Source organism: Oreochromis aureus, linkage group 3 (genome assembly GCF_013358895.1).
Source record: "Oreochromis aureus strain Israel breed Guangdong linkage group 3, ZZ_aureus, whole genome shotgun sequence".
Taxonomy (NCBI): Eukaryota; Metazoa; Chordata; class Actinopteri; order Cichliformes; family Cichlidae; genus Oreochromis; species Oreochromis aureus.
The window spans coordinates 29468662-29488945 of NC_052944.1; the positions used below are offsets into that span (position 1 = coordinate 29468662).

General features: G+C 39.3%; 1 protein-coding gene across 1 annotated transcript in view; it reads left to right on the plus strand.

Annotated features, from left to right (window-relative positions):
* Positions 1 to 1268: 1268 nt before the first annotated feature.
* LOC120433551 (obscurin-like) overlaps positions 1269 to 20284 on the plus strand; it is a 64158-nt gene continuing 45142 nt past the window's right edge. The window contains exons 1-2 of the mRNA XM_039599881.1: positions 1269 to 1329; positions 1474 to 1733. Of these exons, the coding sequence (XP_039455815.1) occupies positions 1583 to 1733 (151 nt within the window). The 5' untranslated portion in view covers positions 1269 to 1329; positions 1474 to 1582. The remainder of the gene's footprint in view (positions 1330 to 1473; positions 1734 to 20284) is intronic.

The window sequence follows — 20284 nt, forward strand, 5'->3', positions numbered from 1 at the left end:
TTGTTTATTAAAATTTTTGTAAAATCAGTAACCTGAAAGTTGCAAGACCCTTTACCCTTTGTTTTATTAAAGCTATCAAGCCACATTTCACAGTGAGTAGGTGGCGCAAAAAAAAGATCATTCAGGTTCATATATTTATGAAAAGAAATTGTTTTGTTTTCAGTTTTTGACTAGACTTTTGGAAAATAAATTTGTTGACATTTTTTACAACACTGAGACTTTGTATTTTGAGAGTTGAACTGAGTTGTTGTGAAACGACAAATAACTGAGCACACAATAAAAAAGATCATCCATGTAAACTAAGGTTGGGCGAGTATTTATCAACCATCGACGACAGGCTGAGGCTGTCACTGGTCGTTTTACACGGCGATTTATTTATCTGCCCATGAGTAAGTTTGCTAATAATGTTGGTTAAAGCTAAGAGAAGCAGTCAAGGGAAAAAAAATAATAGGGCTGTTTTAACTGCATCTTCTTCCAGCTGCAAACAAATGCACTCTTGTCAGAGTGTATTTTTTGGCAACTAGTTCCTCCGTGTTTAGACTTCTTCTGTGTTCTAAATCATAAATCAGTCCGTGCATGATTAATTTCTCGGCCCATCAAAAAGTCACCTGGGTGAATATATCGCCTATTGCTATTTAATGGACTGATGAATGTTGTTTGGAAAAATATACATATTGCCCAACCCAAATGTAAATGATAAAATATTAAGTCACAAATAGTCTTACATTTAAAACCGTTTTGCAGTTACTCGGCTGTTATTTTCTAAATACCAAAACATCATCAGGTTTTATACATGTATGAATTTATTTACTTTTTTTTTTTTTTTCATTTATTGCAGCTCATATTGTCACCAGGATGTAATTAATGTGATTGCCATTAACACTTTATTACACTCACTGAATCCTTTGAAATCCAAAGTTCAGATGTGATTTATAGGGTTACTGCTCTTTGATGCAAATAGCTGAAAGTTTAGTTAATCTGTGAACAGTCTTTATTTATTTATATTATTATTACTATTCCTGAATGGACAATCTGTTCTACTTTTCCTGTAAACTCAGCAGCAAGTAAACCCAGAGCCACACTGACAGCACAAAGTTCAATCATACCAGCAGGGGCAGTGTGACACTGAACTGCTCTGTGGAGGGCTCTGCTGGCTGGAAGTTTGACTGGTTCAGACGTGATTCAGTCTCTTCTAAAGCTCAGCTCATGAGAGGAAATAAGCAAACAGAGTTATTAGTGTCTCTAGGAGGTCTGTACCACTGCAGAGGAGGAGAGGAGATCCAGTTTTCTCCACAGAGGACAGTGCTCCAGTTACAATTCAGAAACAAGGTGAGGGTTAAATTTTGTTGTGAAATAAAACAAATTCAAGATTTTATTAAAGTAACACTTTATAACTATAGTTTTTAAATGTATTTTTTTTTTTTTACTGTTGATTTGTTTTTAAAAATTTATGTTTATTTGTTTGTTGAACAGTTTTGGCTGCTGTGAAACTGCAGCACAGCTGGTCTCAGATATTCACTGGTGAGACAATCACTCTCAGATGTGAGATTCAGGGAGGTGAAGGAAAGGTGTGGAAATATGAATGGACAGCACCCAACACAAACAGCCCTCAACATCCAGTGAATACAGGATCAGCACAGTTTCAGTGTCCCACAGTGGAGACTACAGATGTCGGGGTAGCAGTGACTATCTCTTAACAGGATGGAGTGATGCCTTCAGACTGACAGTTTCATGTAAGTTGGACCATGATTCATGCTGACATTTAATGTTTTCATGTTTACATCTGTCTTAACAGGAAAACTCCAACAATGATCCAGCTGTCTGCAGGCAGCTCAGGACAACAGTTTTTCTCACTGTGCAAACAGAAAGCAGAGACACCATGGAGGCTCTTAAAATATCAACAATGTAAAGAGGAATGTACAGAGATGACAGTTTGATAAGAGAATGATAAATCAGTGAAATCTTTAGTTTGTTAAACAGTCTAATGTGTCACATGCAGGGGTTATTAATAAATGGTTGATGTTTGTTGATAAATGACTCGTGTTTAAAGTTAGTACTGTAACAAATTTATTCTTGATAATGATTTTATATTTTACTTATTTTGTTTCTTCAACAGCAAGTAAACCCAGAGCCACACTGACAGCACACAGTTCAATCATACCAGCAGGGGGCAGTGTGACACTGAACTGCTCTGTGGAGGCTCTGCTGGCTGGAAGTTTGACTGGTTCAGACGTGATTCAGTCTCTTCTAAAGCTCAGCTCATGAGAGGAAATAAAGCAAACAGAGGTATTAGTGTCTCAAAAGGAGGTCTGTACCACTGCAGAGGAGGAGAGGAGATCCAGTTTACTACACAGAGGACAGCAGTGACATCACAGTTCAGCAAACTGGTGAGTTTAAACATTTAATTTGCAACAAAACAACAACGTCTGTGCAGGCATAGAGTGAGGAGTTCATTCTTCTTCTAATTAATATTACAGATTTAAAATTTGATTACCAAAAATATAATTGCTTGTTATTGAAATTATTAAATCATGTCACATGCAGTCTAATCACTGGAGAAATGATGTCAAAAGTTATTGATCTGAACAGAAAAGTAAAATGTAATCATTTCAAATTGATTCATCTGTTTTGTTTGAGATTTACAATTAAGATTTTAAGCTTGTTATATCAAAACTTTGAACTTTCAGACATTTTAAAAAGAAACTTTCTTTTTTCAATCATCTTGTGGAGGAACCAAAGCAGAGTCAACTACAGAGGTTTATCAAAATGTTAAAGTACTTGGGTCAAACGGCTTAGTGTCTGCACACTGAAAGAATCATTATATTATATTATATTATACAAGTACTATATAATATTTTGGTTGCTTTTAAACATTCCTGCACAACAAATCAGCATTAAAATAATTATGATAAAAAAACCTGCTTCTGCATGTTTTTCTTTGTTAGTTAAGTAACAGGATCGATGTGAAACTGCAGCACAGCTGGTCTCAGATATTCACTGGTGAGACAATCACTCTCAGATGTGAGATTCAGGAGGTGAAGGAAAGGTGTGGAAATATGAATGGACAGCACCCAACACAAACAGCCCTCCAACATCCAGTGAATACAGGATCAGCACAGTTTCAGTGTCTCACAGTGGAGACTACAGATGTCGGGGAGTAGCAGTGACTATCTCTTAACAGGATGGAGTGATGCCTTCACACTGACAGTTTCATGTGAGTTGGACCATGATTCATGCTGACATTTAATGTTTTATTGTTTACATTTACATCAGCTTATTTAAAAACTCAAGCACAGCCTGTAATATTGATTGATTGATTGATTGATTGATCAACAAAACAAAGGTTATTGTTCCATATCATTACAACACATACAATATTTTTAATACACTGTAGATTGATTGATTGATAATACTTTATTCATCCCGAGGGAAATTGGGTTAAGGCTGCCAGCTGTGCCAGCGCCATCTTACCCTTCCGACCATACATACATTACACAAACATCATGGGAAGACAGGTCAGAGAGGTATAACAATGGAAAATGCTGCGTGAGGAAAGGCGAGGAGAAAAAGAACTCTCCCAGACTGAGCTCCAACAGGGAGATCAGTTTGAGAACAGAAAAAACCCACCTCAGCACATGAATCATCACATCTCACAAGATAGAAGACATAAGGTTCGAAGGTGTTTGGAGGGGGTGGGGGGTGTGTGTGTGTGTGTGTCAGTGTACATGCTTATGTGTGTGTGTGTGTGTGTGTGTTCCATGTTCAGCGGAGAGAAAGTGTCCCTTCACCCGGTTAGGCAAAAGTCAACAATCTTGTGTCGACGTGGGTGGTGTTGAAGGAGGGGGGAGAAAGTCACAACAGTCTTGTTAACTAAGGAGAATTTTTGTTATTCCCGTCAGCTTTTGCCTTGAGCATCCAGCTGGCGTCAGGGGGCCGCATGAGATGAAGATGGTAGTTGTGTTGTTTAGTACGAACAAACTGCATCCAATTTTACAGTTGGTCTAATGTCTGTCACTGGTCACCAGGTGTCTCAATTCCCGTTCTTCTTCTCCAAGATCTTATCCATATTGCGTTCAATAAACACAGTCTGTGTACTCACAGCCCTGCCCATCGTCTATCATGTCGGCCAGCCTTGTGGGATTTTGAACAGCTGAAGCCGCTTCTTGTTCTTCGATAATTCCAGGTCTGAGCCAGCTCCAATCAACCAGAACTCTATAATCGTGGTTCGAATTGGTAGATGTTATTCAATGTCCTCTATCGAGAGTGGCAAACCTGTTCTGGGCCACCATTCTTTGCGATATGTGGGCCATGTGTAAGTTCTGTGCAGCCACGGGCCAGTTGCAGACACACTGCAGGCCCAGAACAGTTTCAGCTCTGGCCCCAGATGTCAGCCTAATGTGTACCTTAAGCAAGCCATGTAGTAACAACATGTGCTGGAACATAGTAGTGCAAAGGTAACAGAACGAAACTCTGTTCAAATAGTGAATAAACTGATTCTTGCACAGCAGTTTTCTACTCTCCAGATTACTCAAAGTGCTCTGTACAGCATGCCATATTCACCCAATCACATACTTTCTCTAAACTGAGTGCTCGACATGCAGACTGGAGGAGCCAGGGATCGAACCACTAACCTTCTGATTAGTAGGTGAACTATTTCTTTTGGAGTGTGGGAGAGGTTTATCATTCTTATACCTAGACTGTGTCCTCATCAGAGTTTATAAAGTCATTTTACTACTATTAAATAGTACTATTTTAATAGCACTATATTAAAATAGAACTATTAATAGTGGTGTTTTAGTATTTTTAACTACTATCAAAAACATATTCAAAGTGATTGTTTGGGAAAAGGAAGATAGAACGCGTTGCACTGAACACTTATGGTCGGCCATCAGTGGCAAAATTCCCATTCAAACTGACTGGAAGTTATTTTCATTGATTTAATGTTTCCATTTTAAATAATTCATAGACCCGACAACTGCTAAATAACATTTTACATTGAAAATTCATGATAACACTCACCAGACTCCAACAGAAATAAAGATGTTGTTCAGTGCACTGAAACTATTAAAATATTAATGAAAAGGGAAACAGATGTGATGAGAAATTTAAAACTGTTTTATCTGATATTTCTCTTTCAATCAATAATAAATCAGAGCGAGTTTGATTTTGTAACACAGTCCAATATGTCACATGCAGAGTAATTAGTCATTTCTACTAAAAGTGAATATTTAAAGTGTGATCAGTACTGTAAGAAATTTATTCCTGAGAAAAATGACAATCTATTCTACTTTTTCCTGCAAATTAATGGCAGATAAACCCAGGGCCACACTGACAGCAGGAACAACAATCATGCCAGTAGGGGCAGTGTGACACTGACCTGCTCTGTGCAGAGCTCTGATGGATGGAAATATGAGTGGTTCAGACGAACCCAAAGAACCTCTGAAGTTCAAATCAGAGGTCAACAAAACAGAGATATCAGAGTATCTCAAGGAGGAATCTACCGCTGCAGAGGAACAAGAGGAAACCCAGTTTACTACACTGATATAGTGATGATGTCACCATTGAGAAAACCAGTGAGTTCAGTCATTTAGTTTGAAATATACATTCACTCATGATTATCAAACATACAATGTATGAAGTTTTCTGTGTTGATTTCATGTTTCTATTTGTATCTCAACTGTTAATATGTGTAAACAGTTTCCAATAAAGTTGTTGTAAAACAACAACCCAACTGGCCTCAGATATTCAGAGGTGAGACGATCACTCTGACATGTGAGGTGCAGGAAGGAGGTGAAACCACTGAGTGGGAGTATGAATGGAGAGACCCAGCACACCCACACAGTGGACACACAATAATGATGTGACATTCAGAGTTTCTGAGTCCAGCAGTGGAGACTACATGTGTAAGAGTCGGCACGCAGAGATGACTCATATTCTTCAACAGTGGAGTGAAGCCTTCACATTGTCAGGATCAAGTAAGTCATGTTTGTTGTGTGATCTCCATTTGACAAATGTCATAATGGTCAGCACAGGATGAATTCAATGGTCTACAAAGCATGTTCCATTGTTAGTCAGACAAAGAGCTGCAGCTGATAGTAGCCTCATTGTGAGACAGTTTGTCACCACTGTGTCATCAACTTTCAGCTGGTATAGAGGCGCCAATGCTGACCTGCTGCTCCATCACCTGAGGGACAGTAATGACATAAATAAATAGGATGAAAATATAGTATAGTATCTGCACATTATGTACAACTGGCAGATAGAGGAAGTGGCTGACATCCAGAAGTCCTACCAGTGGCTGGACAAAGTTGGACTGAAAGACAACACAGAGGCACTAATCAGGGCAGCACAGGCACAAACTCAGAACACAGGATCCATAGAGGCTGGGGTCTGCCACATCAGGCAAGACCCCAGGTGCAGGCTGTGTAAAGATGCTCCTGAGACAATCCAGCACATAACAGCAGGGTGCAAGATGCTGAGCAGGCAGGGGCATACATGGAACATACATAGCAAGTGGCGGGCATAGTATACAGAAACATCTGTGCAGTATGGCCTAGAAGCCCTCAGGTCAAACTGGGAGACCACCAATGTTCCCCCTAAGCTGCGCATGCACAATTGCGCACTGCTGGCACGATCTCTGCCCACAGAAAAACTGCGTTGTGCAGAAAAAAAAATCTAACCTGAATTGAAATTAAAATAAATCGTTAACAATTCATTCTGTTTTGCAGTGTGAGTCAGTAAGTGGCCAGTGACTGGCTGCTCCAGCCAATAATGCGATTCACATTCGTATATACTGCGGCTAATCAATGTCGTCAGCAGGCTATGACAGCATCCTTATGTGCCGACACCGGTGTTTTAGCTAGCAAAGCGATGTGGAGTGAAGCCACGTTAGTGACAACGTGTACAACCATTGGAGATGTGAGCAGGACCGACGGAAAAATTGATGGAAAAAGTGTGGACTTTATACCAGTTTTTTAAATTGTGTTGATAGGCCACGTAAAACCAGAGTTATGATAAAAAAATATTTGCAATGTTTGGTTTTCTTCCTTAATACTGTCGTTGTTTATATTTACTGCGGGAAGAAAGCGGTAAAAACAGCATTTTATAAGGAAAACTCTCGAAAGCACTCTCCGCCTGTGAGCAAAGACAAAACCAAAAAAACCCCACCTTTTGCTATTGGTGGAAAAATGTACCATGTCGACCAATCAAAAAATTATATGGCAGCATGACACTTAGTTTTCCAGGAAGTGGGGAATTTTTAGGAGTGACTGCGGTGTTATGAGATGTGAGAGATTTGCGATGTTTAGCATGCTTGAGTCTAAAGTTAGTGTGTTATCTTGTGTAGTTAGTGTGTGTAGTTAGTGTGTAGTGTAGTCAATAGTTTTCTTGTGTGTGTCAGAACAATGAGGCGGCTGCTGAATGTTACAGGTGTTACAGGAGTGATACATCTCCTGTTGTCAGGCCTGCAGGTATCAGGCTGTTGTTCTCCTTTATCTCATAGTGGACAGAAATTATTTTTGAGTGGCACAAATAATTTGTGTGGCATCAAATTTGATGCAGAACAGCTGATTGTTCTGTAAATAGTTTGAAATGTTTATTTGAAAAACTTGGCTGCATTTTTAGGTAAACAGCTGCAAAACACTTTGTTTGCATAACTCAGTTACTTTTTTTGAAGAAGTAACTATATAATTAATTGCCCAACATTGGTCATTATTTACTGTATTTTACAGACAGAGTTACAGGACTCTCTCCCAGACCACAGACTTATAATACAAGTCAGAGCTTTATAAAAAATAAATAAAAAAGTTGTGTTTTTAAAATTGAGTTTAAGTTATTTTTACTTCCAATAGTGTTAACATACTACACAGGTCATGAACAATATTTTTTTTTAATTTCATTGTAAGTGGGCTAAAAGCAGTTAATTAAAAGTAGTCTAATATAAATGTAAATGCTGTAATTTGATTATTTTAATAAACCATGTAACCTGTATGGATTAGATGCTGGCGTGACCACAGTGCACACGTCTGCTGTCGCTCACAGTGGTCCAAGGGATCGCTCAGGGAGTTTGTGTGTTCGCTCAGACACATGAAAAATTAGAGGAACATTGTAGACCAATGACCGAGCTAAGATCTGTGGGACTTCCAGTTACAGCTGCACAAAATGGTGGTGGCTAACCAACCGGACATAGTGGTGGTAGATAAGCAGAAGAAGGCGGCCTTAGTGATAGACGTAGGTGATACCGAATGACAGCAACATCAGGAAGAAGGAACATGAGAAGATGGAAAAGTAACAAGGGGCTTAGAAGAGCTTGAGAAGATGTGGAAGGTGCAGGTAACAGGGGTCCCAGAGGTAATCGGAGCGCTAGGTGCAGTGATCCCAAGCTAGCGAGTGGCTCCAGCAGATCCCAGGAACCAACATCCAAGATCTCTGTCCAGAAGAGTGCAGTTCTAGAAACAGGAAAGATACTGCAAGAAGACCCTCAAGCTCCCAGGCCTCTGGTAGAGGACACGAACTTGAAAGATAGACTGTCCATGAGAGGCGAGGAGGAAATTATATAATATAGGCAGGTAATAAATCAGCGGGAATTTGATTTTGTAACACAGTCTAATATGTCTGATTTGCAATTACTAATTTATACAAAACTACTCAGTGAATATTTAAAGTGTGATCAGTACTGTAAGAAATATCTTCCTGAGACAAGTGACAATCTATTCTACTTTTTCCTGCAAATTAATGGCAGATAAACCCAGAGCCACACTGACAGCAGGAACAACTATCATACCAGTAGGGGGCAGTGTGACACTGACCTGCTCTGTGCAAAGCTCTGATGGATGGAAATATGAGTGGTTCAGATTTAACCCAAAGAACCTCTGAAGTTCAAATCAGAGATCAACAAAACAGAGATATCAGAGTATCTCAAGGAGGAATCTACCGCTGTAGAGGAACAAGAGGAAACCCAGTTTACTACACTGATATAAGTGATGATGTCACCATTGAGAAAACCAGTGAGTTCAGTCATTTAGTTTGAAATATACATTCACTCATGATTATCAAACATACAATGTTAAGTTTTCTGTGTTGATTTCATGTTTCTATTTGTATCTCAACTGTTAATATGTGTAAACAGTTTCCAATAAAGTTGTTGTAAAACAACAACCCAACTGACCTCAGATATTCAGAGGTGAGACGATCACTCTGACATGTGAGGTGCAGGAAGGAGGTGAAACCACTGAGTGGGAGTATGAATGGAGGGACCCAGGACACCCACACAGTGGACACACAATAATGATGTGACATTCAGAGTTTCTGGGTCCAGCAGTGGAGACTACATGTGTAAGAGTCGACGCAGAGATGACTCATATTCTTCAACAGAGTGGAGTGAAGCCTTCACATTGTCAGGATCAAGTAAGTCATGTTTGTTGTGTGATCTCCATTTGACAAATGTCATAATGGTCAGCACAGGATGAATTCAATGGTCTACAAAGCATGTTCCATTGTTAGTCAGACAAAGAGCTGCAGCTGATAGTAGCCTCATTGTGAGACAGTTTGTCACCACTTTGTGTCATGAACTTTCAGCTGGTATAGAGGCGCCAATGCTGACCTGCTGCTCCATCACCTGAGGACAGTAATGACATAAAATAAATAGGATGAAAATATAGTATAGTATCTGCACATTATGTACAACTGGCAGATAGAGGAAGTGGCTGACATCCAGAAGTCCTACCAGTGGCTGGACAAAGTTGGACTGAAAGACAACACAGAGGCACTAATCAGGGCAGCACAGGCACAAACTCAGAACACAAGATCCATAGAGGCTGGGGTCTGCCACATCAGGCAAGACCCCAGGTGCAGGCTGTGTAAAGATGCTCCTGAGACAATCCAGCACATAACAGCAGGGTGCAAGATGCTAGCAGGCAGGGCATACATGGAACTACATAGCAGTGGCGGGCATAGTATACAGAAACATCTGTGCCGAGTATGGCCTAGAAGCCTCAGGTCAAACTGGGAGACCACCAATGTTCCCCCTAAGCTGCACGCATGCACAATTGCGCACTGCTGGCACGGTCTCTGCCCACAGAAAAACTGCGTTGTGCACAAAAGAAATCTAACCTGAATTGAAATTAAAATAAATACGTTAACAATTCATTCTGTTTTGCAGTGTGAGTCAGTAAGTGGCCAGTGACTGGCTGCTCCAGCCAATAATGCGATTCACATTCGTATATATCGCGGCTAATCAACGTCGTCAGCAGGCTATGACAGCATCCTTATGTGCCGACAACGGTGTTTTAGCTAGCAAAGCGATGTGGAGTGAAGCCACGTTAATGACAACGTGTACAACCATTGGAGATGTTGAGCAGGACCGACGGAAAAATTGATGGAAAAAGTGTGGACTTTATACCAGTTTTTTAAATTGTGTTGATAGGCCACGTAAAGCCAGAGTTATGATAAAAATATTTGCAATGTTTGGTTTTCTTCCTTAATACTGTCGTTGTTTATATTTACTGCGGGGAAGAAAGCGGTAAAACGCGTAGCTTTATAAGGAAAACTCGAAAGCACTCTCCGCCTGTGAGCAAAGACAAAACCAAAAAACCCCACCTTTTTGCTATTGGTGGAAAATGTACCATGTCGACCAATCAAAAATTATATGGCAACATGACACTTAGTTTTCCAGGAAGTGGGGAATTTTTAGGAGTGACTGCGGTGTTATGAGATGTGAGAGATTTGCGATGTTTAGCATGCTTGGAGTCTAAAGTTAGTGTGTTATCTTGTGTAGTTAGTGTGTGGTTAGTGTGTAGTGTAGTCAATAGTTTTCTTGTGTGTCAGAACAATGAGGCGGCTGCTGAATGTTACAGGTGTTACAGGAGTGATACATCTCCTGTTGTCAGGCCTACAGGTATCAGGCTGTTGTTCTCCTTTATCTCATAGTGGACAGAAATTATTTTTTGGAGTGGCACAAATAATTTGTGTGGCATCAAATTGATGCAGAACAGCTGATTGTTCTGTAAATAGTTTGAAATGTTTATTTGAAAAAAAACTTGGCTGCATTTTTTAGGGTAAACAGCTGCAAAACACTTTGTTTGCATAACTCAGTTACTTTTTTGAAGAAGTAAGTATATAATTAATTGCCCAACATTGGTCATTATTTACTGTATTTTACAGACAGAGTTACAGGACTCTCTCCCAGACCACAGACTTATAATACAAGTCAGAGCTTTATAAAAAAAATAAATAAAAAAGTTGTGTTTTTAAAATTGGAGTTTAAGTTATTTTTACTTCCAATAGTGTTAACATACTACACAGGTCATGAACAATATTTTTTTTTAATTTTCATTGTAAGTGGGCTAAAGCAGTTAATTAAAAGTAGTCTAATATAAATGTAAATGCTGTAATTTGATTATTTTAATAAACCATGTAACCTGTATGGATTAGATGCTGGCGTGACCACAGTGCACACGTCTGCTGTCGCTCACAGTGGTCCAAGGGATCGCTCAGGAGTTTGTGTGTTCGGCTCAGACACATGAAAATTAGAGGAACATTGTGAGACCAATGACCGAGCTAAGATCCCAGGGACTTCCAGTTACAGCTGCACAAAATGGTGGTGGCTAACCAACCGGACATAGTGGTGGTAGATAAGCAGAAGAAGACGGCCTTAGTGATAGACGTGGTGATACCGAATGACAGCAACATCAGGAAGAAGGAACATGAGAAGATGGAAAAGTAACAAGGGCTCAGGAGAAGAGCTTGAGAAGATGTGGAAGGTGCAGGTAACAGGGGTCCCAGAGGTAATCGGAGCGCTAGGTGCAGTGATCCCAAGCTAGGCAGTGGCTCCAGCAGATCCCAGGAACCAACATCCAAGATCTCTGTCCAGAAGAGCGCAGTTCTAGAAACAGGAAAGATACTGCATAAGACCCTCAAGCTCCCAGGCCTCTGGTAGAGGACACGAACTTGAAAGATAGACTGTCCGCAGAGAGGCGGGGAGGAAATTAAATAATATAGGCAGGTAATAAATCAGCGGGAATTTGATTTTGTAACACAGTCTAATATGTCTGATTTGCAATTACTAATTTATACAAAACTACTCAGTGAATATTTAAAGTGTGGTCAGTACTGTAAGAAATATCTTCCTGAGACAAGTGACAATCTATTCTACTTTTTCCTGCAAATTAATGGCAGATAAACCCAGAGCCACACTGACAGCAGGAACAACTATCATACCAGTAGGGGGCAGTGTGACACTGACCTGCTCTGTGCAGAGCTCTGATGGATGGAAATATGAGTGGTTCAGACGAACCCAAAGAACCTCTGAAGTTCAAATCAGAGATCAACAAAACAGAGATATCAGAGTATCTCAAGGAGGAATCTACCGCTGCAGAGGAACAAGAGGAAACCCAGTTTACTACACTGATATAAGTGATGATGTCACCATTGAGAAAACCAGTGAGTTCAGTCATTTAGTTTGAAATATACATTCACTCATGATTATCAAACATACAATGTGAAGTTTTCTGTGTTGATTTCATGTTTCTATTTGTATCTCAACTGTTAATATGTGTAAACAGTTTCCAATAAAGTTGTTGTAAAACAACAACCCAACTGGCCTCAGATATTCAGAGGTGAGACGATCACTCTGACATGTGAGGTGCAGGAAGGAGGTGAAACCACTGAGTGGGAGTATGAATGGAGAGGACCCAGGACACCCACACAGTGGACACACAATGATGTGACATTCAGAGTTTCTGAGTCCAGCAGTGGAGACTACATGTGTGTAAGAGTCGGCATGAGAGATGACTCATATTCTTCAACAGAGTGGAGTGAAGCCTTCACATTGTCAGTATCAAGTAAGTCATGTTTGTTGTGTGATCTCCATTTGACAAATGTCATAATGGTCAACACAGGATAATTCAATGGTCTACAAAGCATGTTCCATTGTTAGTCAGACAAAAATTGTAGATTCATACAATTCAAGATATCAAAGATATGAAGGAAGGTATATAGAATTATGTATCAAAGAAAAAATCATAAAAATATATGTTTTATATTTTAGATTCCTCAAAGTAGCCAACCCTTGATTTGTTTATAGCGCTGCAAACCCTTGGCCTTCTCTCAGTGAGCTTCATGATGTCGTCACCTGAAATGGTTTTCACTTCACAGCTGTGCCGTGTCAGGGTTTATCTGTGAATTTCTTGCCTTCTTAACGGGGTTGAGACCATCAGTTGTGCAGAAGTCAGGTTGGTACACAGCTGACAGCCCTATTTGACAACTGTTGAAATTTATACTATAGCAAGAACCAATCACCTAAATAAAGAGAAGCGACAGTCCATCATTACTTTAAGAACTTTAGTCAGTCTGAAACTGCTAAAACTTTGAATGTGTCACAAGTGCAGTCACAGACACCATCAAATGCTACAATGAAACTGGCTCACATGAGGACCACCCCAGGAAAGGAAGACCAAGAGTCACCTCTGCTGCTGAGGATAAATTCATCCCAGTCACCAGCCTCAGAAATCACAAGTTAACAGCAACTTAGATTAGAGCCCAGATAAATGTCACACAGAGTTTCAGTAGCAGACACGTCTCTACATCAACTGTCCAGAGGAGACTGTGCAAATCGGGCTTTATGGTCAAATATCTGCTAAGAAACCACGACTAGGGAAAAGCAACAAGTAGAACAGATTTGTTTGGACCATGAAACTCAAGGAATGGACATTAGACCAGTGGGAATCTGTGCTTTGGTTTGATGAGTCAAAATTTGAGATGTTTGGTTCGACCTGCTGTGTCTTTGTGTGACGCAGGAAGGTAAAAGATGGTCTCTACATGCATGGTTCCCACTGTGAAGCATAGAGGAGGAGGTGTGATGGTGTGGGGCTGCTTTGTTGGTGACACTGTTGGGGATTTATTCAAAAAGGCACACTGAACCAGCGTGGTTATCACAGCATCGTGCAGCGATGTGCCATCCCATCCGGCTTGTGTTTTTGTGTTTGATCGTTTGATATTTCTCATCATCTCTGTGAACTCCTTCAAGACTGTTGGAAAACCATTTCAGGTGACAACATCATGAAGGTCATTGAGAGAATGAGTGTGTAAAGCAGTAATTGAAGTGAGGGGTGGCCTATGTCTTGTGAGAATCTACAGTGTAAATAGTCATGAAAATAAAGAAAAACCTTTAAATAAGAACATGTGTCCAACTTTTGTCTGGTAGTATATGTGTGTATATGTATGTATATGTGCTTTTCATAAGAGCAGATAAACCCACAGCCACAGTGGCACCAGAAAAGGCAGTCATATACTCATACAGTCTCTCCTCACGGTCTCACTGTTTTTCTCCATCTGTTAAATGAACACAAAATGATCTTTTTTATTTTTGTGCAGGTCCATTCCTAACTATAAACAACAAATTTACCATTATTATGAAATACATATCTTAATATTTCTCTGTTGATTTTGTTTCTATTTTATGAATATTTTTTCTGTGAACAGGTCTCAATAAGCCCACTGTGACCCTGCAGCCATCCTGGCCTCAGATATACAGCGGTGAGACAGTCACTGTCAGATGTGAGATTCAGGGAGGTGAAGGAGCTCAGTGGACGTATGAATGGAGAGCAGCCAAGTTAAACACACCTCCAACATCCAATGAACACAGAATCACAGTTACTGAGTCTGACAGTGGAGGATACAGCTGCCGGGGCAGAAGGGACTATTTCTTCTCAGAGTGGAGTGATATCATCACACTGACTGTGTCATGTAAGTTGGAGATGTTTCATCTATAATAGGTAAAAAAAAAAATAAAAAGGCTTATTCTATGATACAGCTTTCTAGCTATCTTAGTGTTGCTCAACTTTCAGATGGCAATAAAAGTACTGTTTTTCTTTGTTGAATAAAAGTATTCACAGTGAAAGATCCAGTACAGAACAATGTGTATCACAGCATCATCTTTCTTATCTGCCCTATCAACATCTACTGTACAGATGGTGAACCTGTCTTAGCACATCCACTAAGAAAAATTATGTATTAGTCTAATTTATTATTTATTTCTTCCTCCTTTTATTCTTCTTCTCCTTCATTTCTATATGCACTGGTTTCTCTTCTGAGTATCTGAGCATTTTTTTTCCTATGGCTCCACATGTGGAGTTTACCTATTCAGCAACTTACTGTATTATGGTGCAGTTAGTTCATTTTTTTTTAGCCTAAATTTATTTTTAAATGGATTGCTAGACACTTTTTTTTTTTTTTTTTTAATAGAAAATTTGGAAAAAGTCTGGCTGAGACTTAAAACTGTAAAATGGCCTAATTTTATTTAAAGATTTGGCTGGTGCTGATATGATTTATCATTTTTCTCCATTTACATTATTATTCTTATTGACATTAACTCTTAGACAAAATCAAAGTACATAAAATATATCCACTAAATGTATTTAGGATTAGAAAGTGTTCATTTCTCTGCAGTAGAAGATCTGATTCTTCCAGAGTCTGATCAGTAAATTATGTCACACTTCAAGTATAACATTTACTATTATTATAACAAATATATTCCAGAAACAGTGAATTAAATATTAAAAAATTCACATTGAGCTCACACTGAGTGATCTTTGTGAGTCATGATAGAATTACTGCCTTGCAATTTTCAACTCGAGTGGACAAATCAGTGTCTCACAGGAAGGTCTCTTCCTTCGTGCAGAGGAAGAAGAGGAAACCCATTTTACTACACAGAGTACAACAGGGAATAAGTGAAGTTTTGATTTTGGGTTTAAAGAACAATGTAGAATAAATTCACGATTCAGCATTTAGATGAACACACAACAGCATCATATTTGTTTAACCTGTTTGGGATTATGATGTTGAGCAATTCTTGAACTGGACTGTGTCAAATAAGACTGAAAGGAGACACTGAGTGGGATTATGAGTGGAAACAAACAGCAGGATAAAAGCTCCAAATCAAAATGAATACAGGATTAGATCTGCTTCATCATCCAACAGTGAAACTATCGCTGTAAGGGCAGAATGAAAGTTCACAGCATAAAACAGAGTGGAGTGATTCAGTCACACTGACAGTTTCTGACAGTAAGTAGAGTCATAGTTCATTTAAGCTGGTGTACTGCCTCTGCTATGGTTGGGCAGTCAGCTAAACTCCTTCCCACATCAAGACTCTGACTACACGATTCCCGGTTCACAGGTTTATTGACACAGGAAAGGTGAAAATGTAACAAACAGTACAAGGCATAATCACTGTACTTATTCACCATGTACATATATAACGATGAAAATATATTAACCCAGTTTTTAATATAAGTCAACATGCAATGTTCATATGAAGTACTTCCTTTTTAACTCAAATACAAACATCAAATCATGATTTTAACAACTCTTGCTGTAATGAATGCCTCAATTTGTTTGTCGTTCCCCTTTAACTAGCTCCATAGCGATTGCTAGCGTAACTGCATAAGATTGGTTTCATCATTAAACTTACAGAAAATGAACTTACTTGAAAGAAAATGGTCTATACATGCACATAAAACAAGTCTATACATACCCACAATGCTACCAAAGGCATAGGATGTATGTGGATGCCACTGGATTTATCTGGCTAAGGCCACCATGCTGCACATGCCTTCTCCTTAATTCACAGACTTTACATCCTGTTTACTGACGACATCATGTCCTATTACCAACTACAGTTTTTAAGGTGGCACCAGAGAGTTACAATTGCATATTTAAACATTTACTTAATCCAAGAAGACAGTCTACCTTAAAATAACTTTTGATATCAGAACACCTGAAATAGAAACAGTTTGTAAAAATGTGTTTTATTCGTACATGTTGAGATATTTGACATGTTTAGATAGTCTCACTCTTAAAGTTCATAATAAATATTTGTGAGTCAACATTTTAGTGACATTGAATTCAGAGTTAAGAGACGAAACATTGAGAGAAAATCTTTGTTGAACAGATAAACCCGGCCCTGTCCTCACTGTGTCTCCATCATGGCTGAGTCCTGGAGCCTCAGTAACTCTGAACTGTGAGGTTGAACATGCGTCTGCAGGATGGAGCTTCTACTGGTATAAAGCTGTTCCTGATCTATCAGAGAAATCCTCCAGTTATGAGCTGCTACCTGATGGCAATTGGACTGCAAACAACTCCAACATCATTCATGGACAGACACACACAGCAGGATATGTGTGCAGAGCTGGAAGAGGAGACCCAGAGTATCACACTGATCACAGTCAACCAAAGTTTGTCTGGTCTGCAGGTCAGTTTGATTCTCTCTATCTTTTTCAAGTAATGCAACAGCAAAAATGTAAATTGATGGGGTTTTTTGGTTTAGGATTGAAGGTGAAAATTATACAAACATTGTGTCTTTTAGCACTGACCTTTAAACATTAAAGCAAAAAGAATATTTTCACTGTGATATTTTGAATCCCAACATCTGTGAGCTTTGTCTCTTCACTGCATGTTGTTTCCAGATGTTCATTCAGCAGCGTCTCTCACAGTGAGTCCTGACAGAGTGCAACACTTCACCTCTGACTCTGTCTCACTGACCTGTGAGGGAAACTTCACTGAGTGGAGAGTGAGGAAGTTCTCTGAGGACGGCACGACTGTACTCTGACTGTAGGAGAATGACTGGATCCACATGTAACATCAACACATCAAAGTCAGATACTGCAGTGTACTGGTGTGAGTCTGGATCAGGAGAGTTCAGCAGTGCAGTCAACATCACTGTACAGAGTATGTTATTATACATTTACTTCATGGATTTGAATGATTTAGACATCACGTGAACATTTGTCCCAGTTTTGCTGTATGTGGAGTAATTTCATGTGGGCAAAATAAAACACATACAGCAGTTTTTAAAGATACAAGATCAGATCTTCATGATGAAAAACATTTGTACAATCTGTTCTTATTATTGTTTGTCAGCTTTTTCTAAAAGTGTGCACCAGCTGATGTGACTGAAACAATTGTGTGTGATTGTGTCACAGATGATGGTAATGATCTATCCTGGTGAGTCCTGTTCATCCTGTGACTGAGGGAGCTTCTGTTAGTCTGAGCTGCAGTTTGAGAACACAAAAATACTTTCCAATGTGTTTTTTCTATCACAATGACAAACTTATTCAAAATGATACCTGAGGGAGCTGAAGATCTCTACAGTGTCAAAGTCTGATGAAGGTTTCTACAAGTGTCAGTACTCAGGAAGAGAGTCAGCACAGAGCTGGATGTCAGTTAAAGGTGAGCAGGATCAAAACAGTTGATGCATTTTGTAAACCAATGACTGAGAAGGAACATTAGATTGTCTGATTTAATTTTCAAAGTCACCTGGCTCTATTTTATAAATGTATTTATTCATAAGATTATAATTTATTAATTAATTTCTGTTTTTTGTTACAGTAACTGTATCAGGAGCTGACAGCTCTTCATCTCCTGTGTGGTTGATTGTTGGACTGGTTTTGTGGAGTCTCTCTCATTATTATTCTCCTGCTCTTGTTGTATCGCTGCAGACAGTTCAAGTGTAAGAGCCTCTTTACTGTTATTATTATTATTATTATTATTTTTGTTATTATTAGTAGTAATAGTCATAGTCGTAGTCATAGTATTAGTAGTAGTATTGACATTTCATTGAGTATCTGTCACAGGTAGTAAAGTAAAACACAACTTTATCACAGAACTTGGAAAGTAATCCAAATAAACAAAAACAAAAAACTAAGAAACCAAATTTCTACCAATCTTAGGAAAACAAACTATGATGAAGGATGTGACAGTAAAGGAAGATTGTCAGTCTATAAAACACAGGATAATGAGATGATGGGAAACAGGTGGGAACACAGTGACAACTAATGCCCCTTTTCCATTAGCACCTACTTGGATCAACTCACAGCTATTCGAATCGGATTGACTGGATTTCTATTACAATCAAGTACCACCTAATGTGCGTGGTCATCCTCATAGCAACGTGGTTGAGCATCCTATGACGTAATGGTATGCGTCACACGCTGCCACAACAAAGGTAGACTTTGAGGCGATGATATACCTGCTGCTCAGTCTGTGAATTTCCGTCTGACTCTGGGACCATGGTGTTGCTTTTTGCAACTGTTTTCCTCATTGCTGGGTTTCAAAATGGTTTGATTTTCATCAATGAAATACTCTCATAAGTCATTGAGTGACGCCACTGACCAGCCAATCAGTGTGATGCAGGCTGATGACGTCACATTTTGGGATCGCCTTGATGGCTTGGAACTCCGGCTGAGTAAATACTGAAAAAAGTACCTGGCAACAGGAACTATGACCTGATGGAAAACCCTGAAAACCGTGGGGGCGATCCGACCTGAGTAGTTACTAATGGAAAAGAGGTTAACAGAATGATTTGGGTGGATGTAAACTAGACACAAGATACAGACGAGAACAGAGACCAAAATAAAACATGAAATGACTGACACTGAGACACACGAGCTTGATGCAGACAGTAGACAAAACATGGAGACCAGAGAGAATACACAAGGGGATAAATAACCTCTCATTAACCAAATAGACAGATAACCAGAATGTAACCATAACATCATACGAGAATGCCAGAATGTCAACAATACAAAATACAGAACTATGAAACCAAGAATGATCAAAAATAGAAAACCAGAGAAACCAAAACATCAAAACCCGGGTCAACCATTCAGGGACCTTGAAGGAAGCACAGGCAGGAAGTTACCTGCTAGACACTGTTGCCTGTCGCACCTCCAACAGTGACATCATGGCAGCTGAAGGGTCATCAGCTGAGAGCCACCCTTCATTGATGTTTTGCTCCATTAATCCTGGAACATCTTGTGGTGGTGGAGCAACAGGGGGAGGTCTCCCTACTGTCCCTGCAGCTGACCATTAGGACACTTGTCTTCCCATCTGGTCTTTCCAGATCTCCATTAATCTTTACATGACGTGAGGTTCAGTTTGTGCTCAGCAGTTTTTCAAAGAACATTTATCAAAATCCAGTTGGACGAACATCTAAATAACCAACTGACTACATGCACAAAAGATCAGAAACAAAACAGGATTTTTATAACCTGATTGTATCTTTAACTCAACTGAAAGAATCCACAAATGTTATTGTTTCATATCAGAACAACACAAACAAAGTAACATCATGATGGGTTCATGGTCTGAAAATATCTGATAGTCCTGGTGTTGATTTAAACACAACTAATGAAACTCTCTAAATGGTTTTTTCTGTTTTTGCACTTATCCTTGAAAAAATATGTGTCATGTTGGTTTTCATGTGAGCCACTGAAACACTGGTGCAGTATAT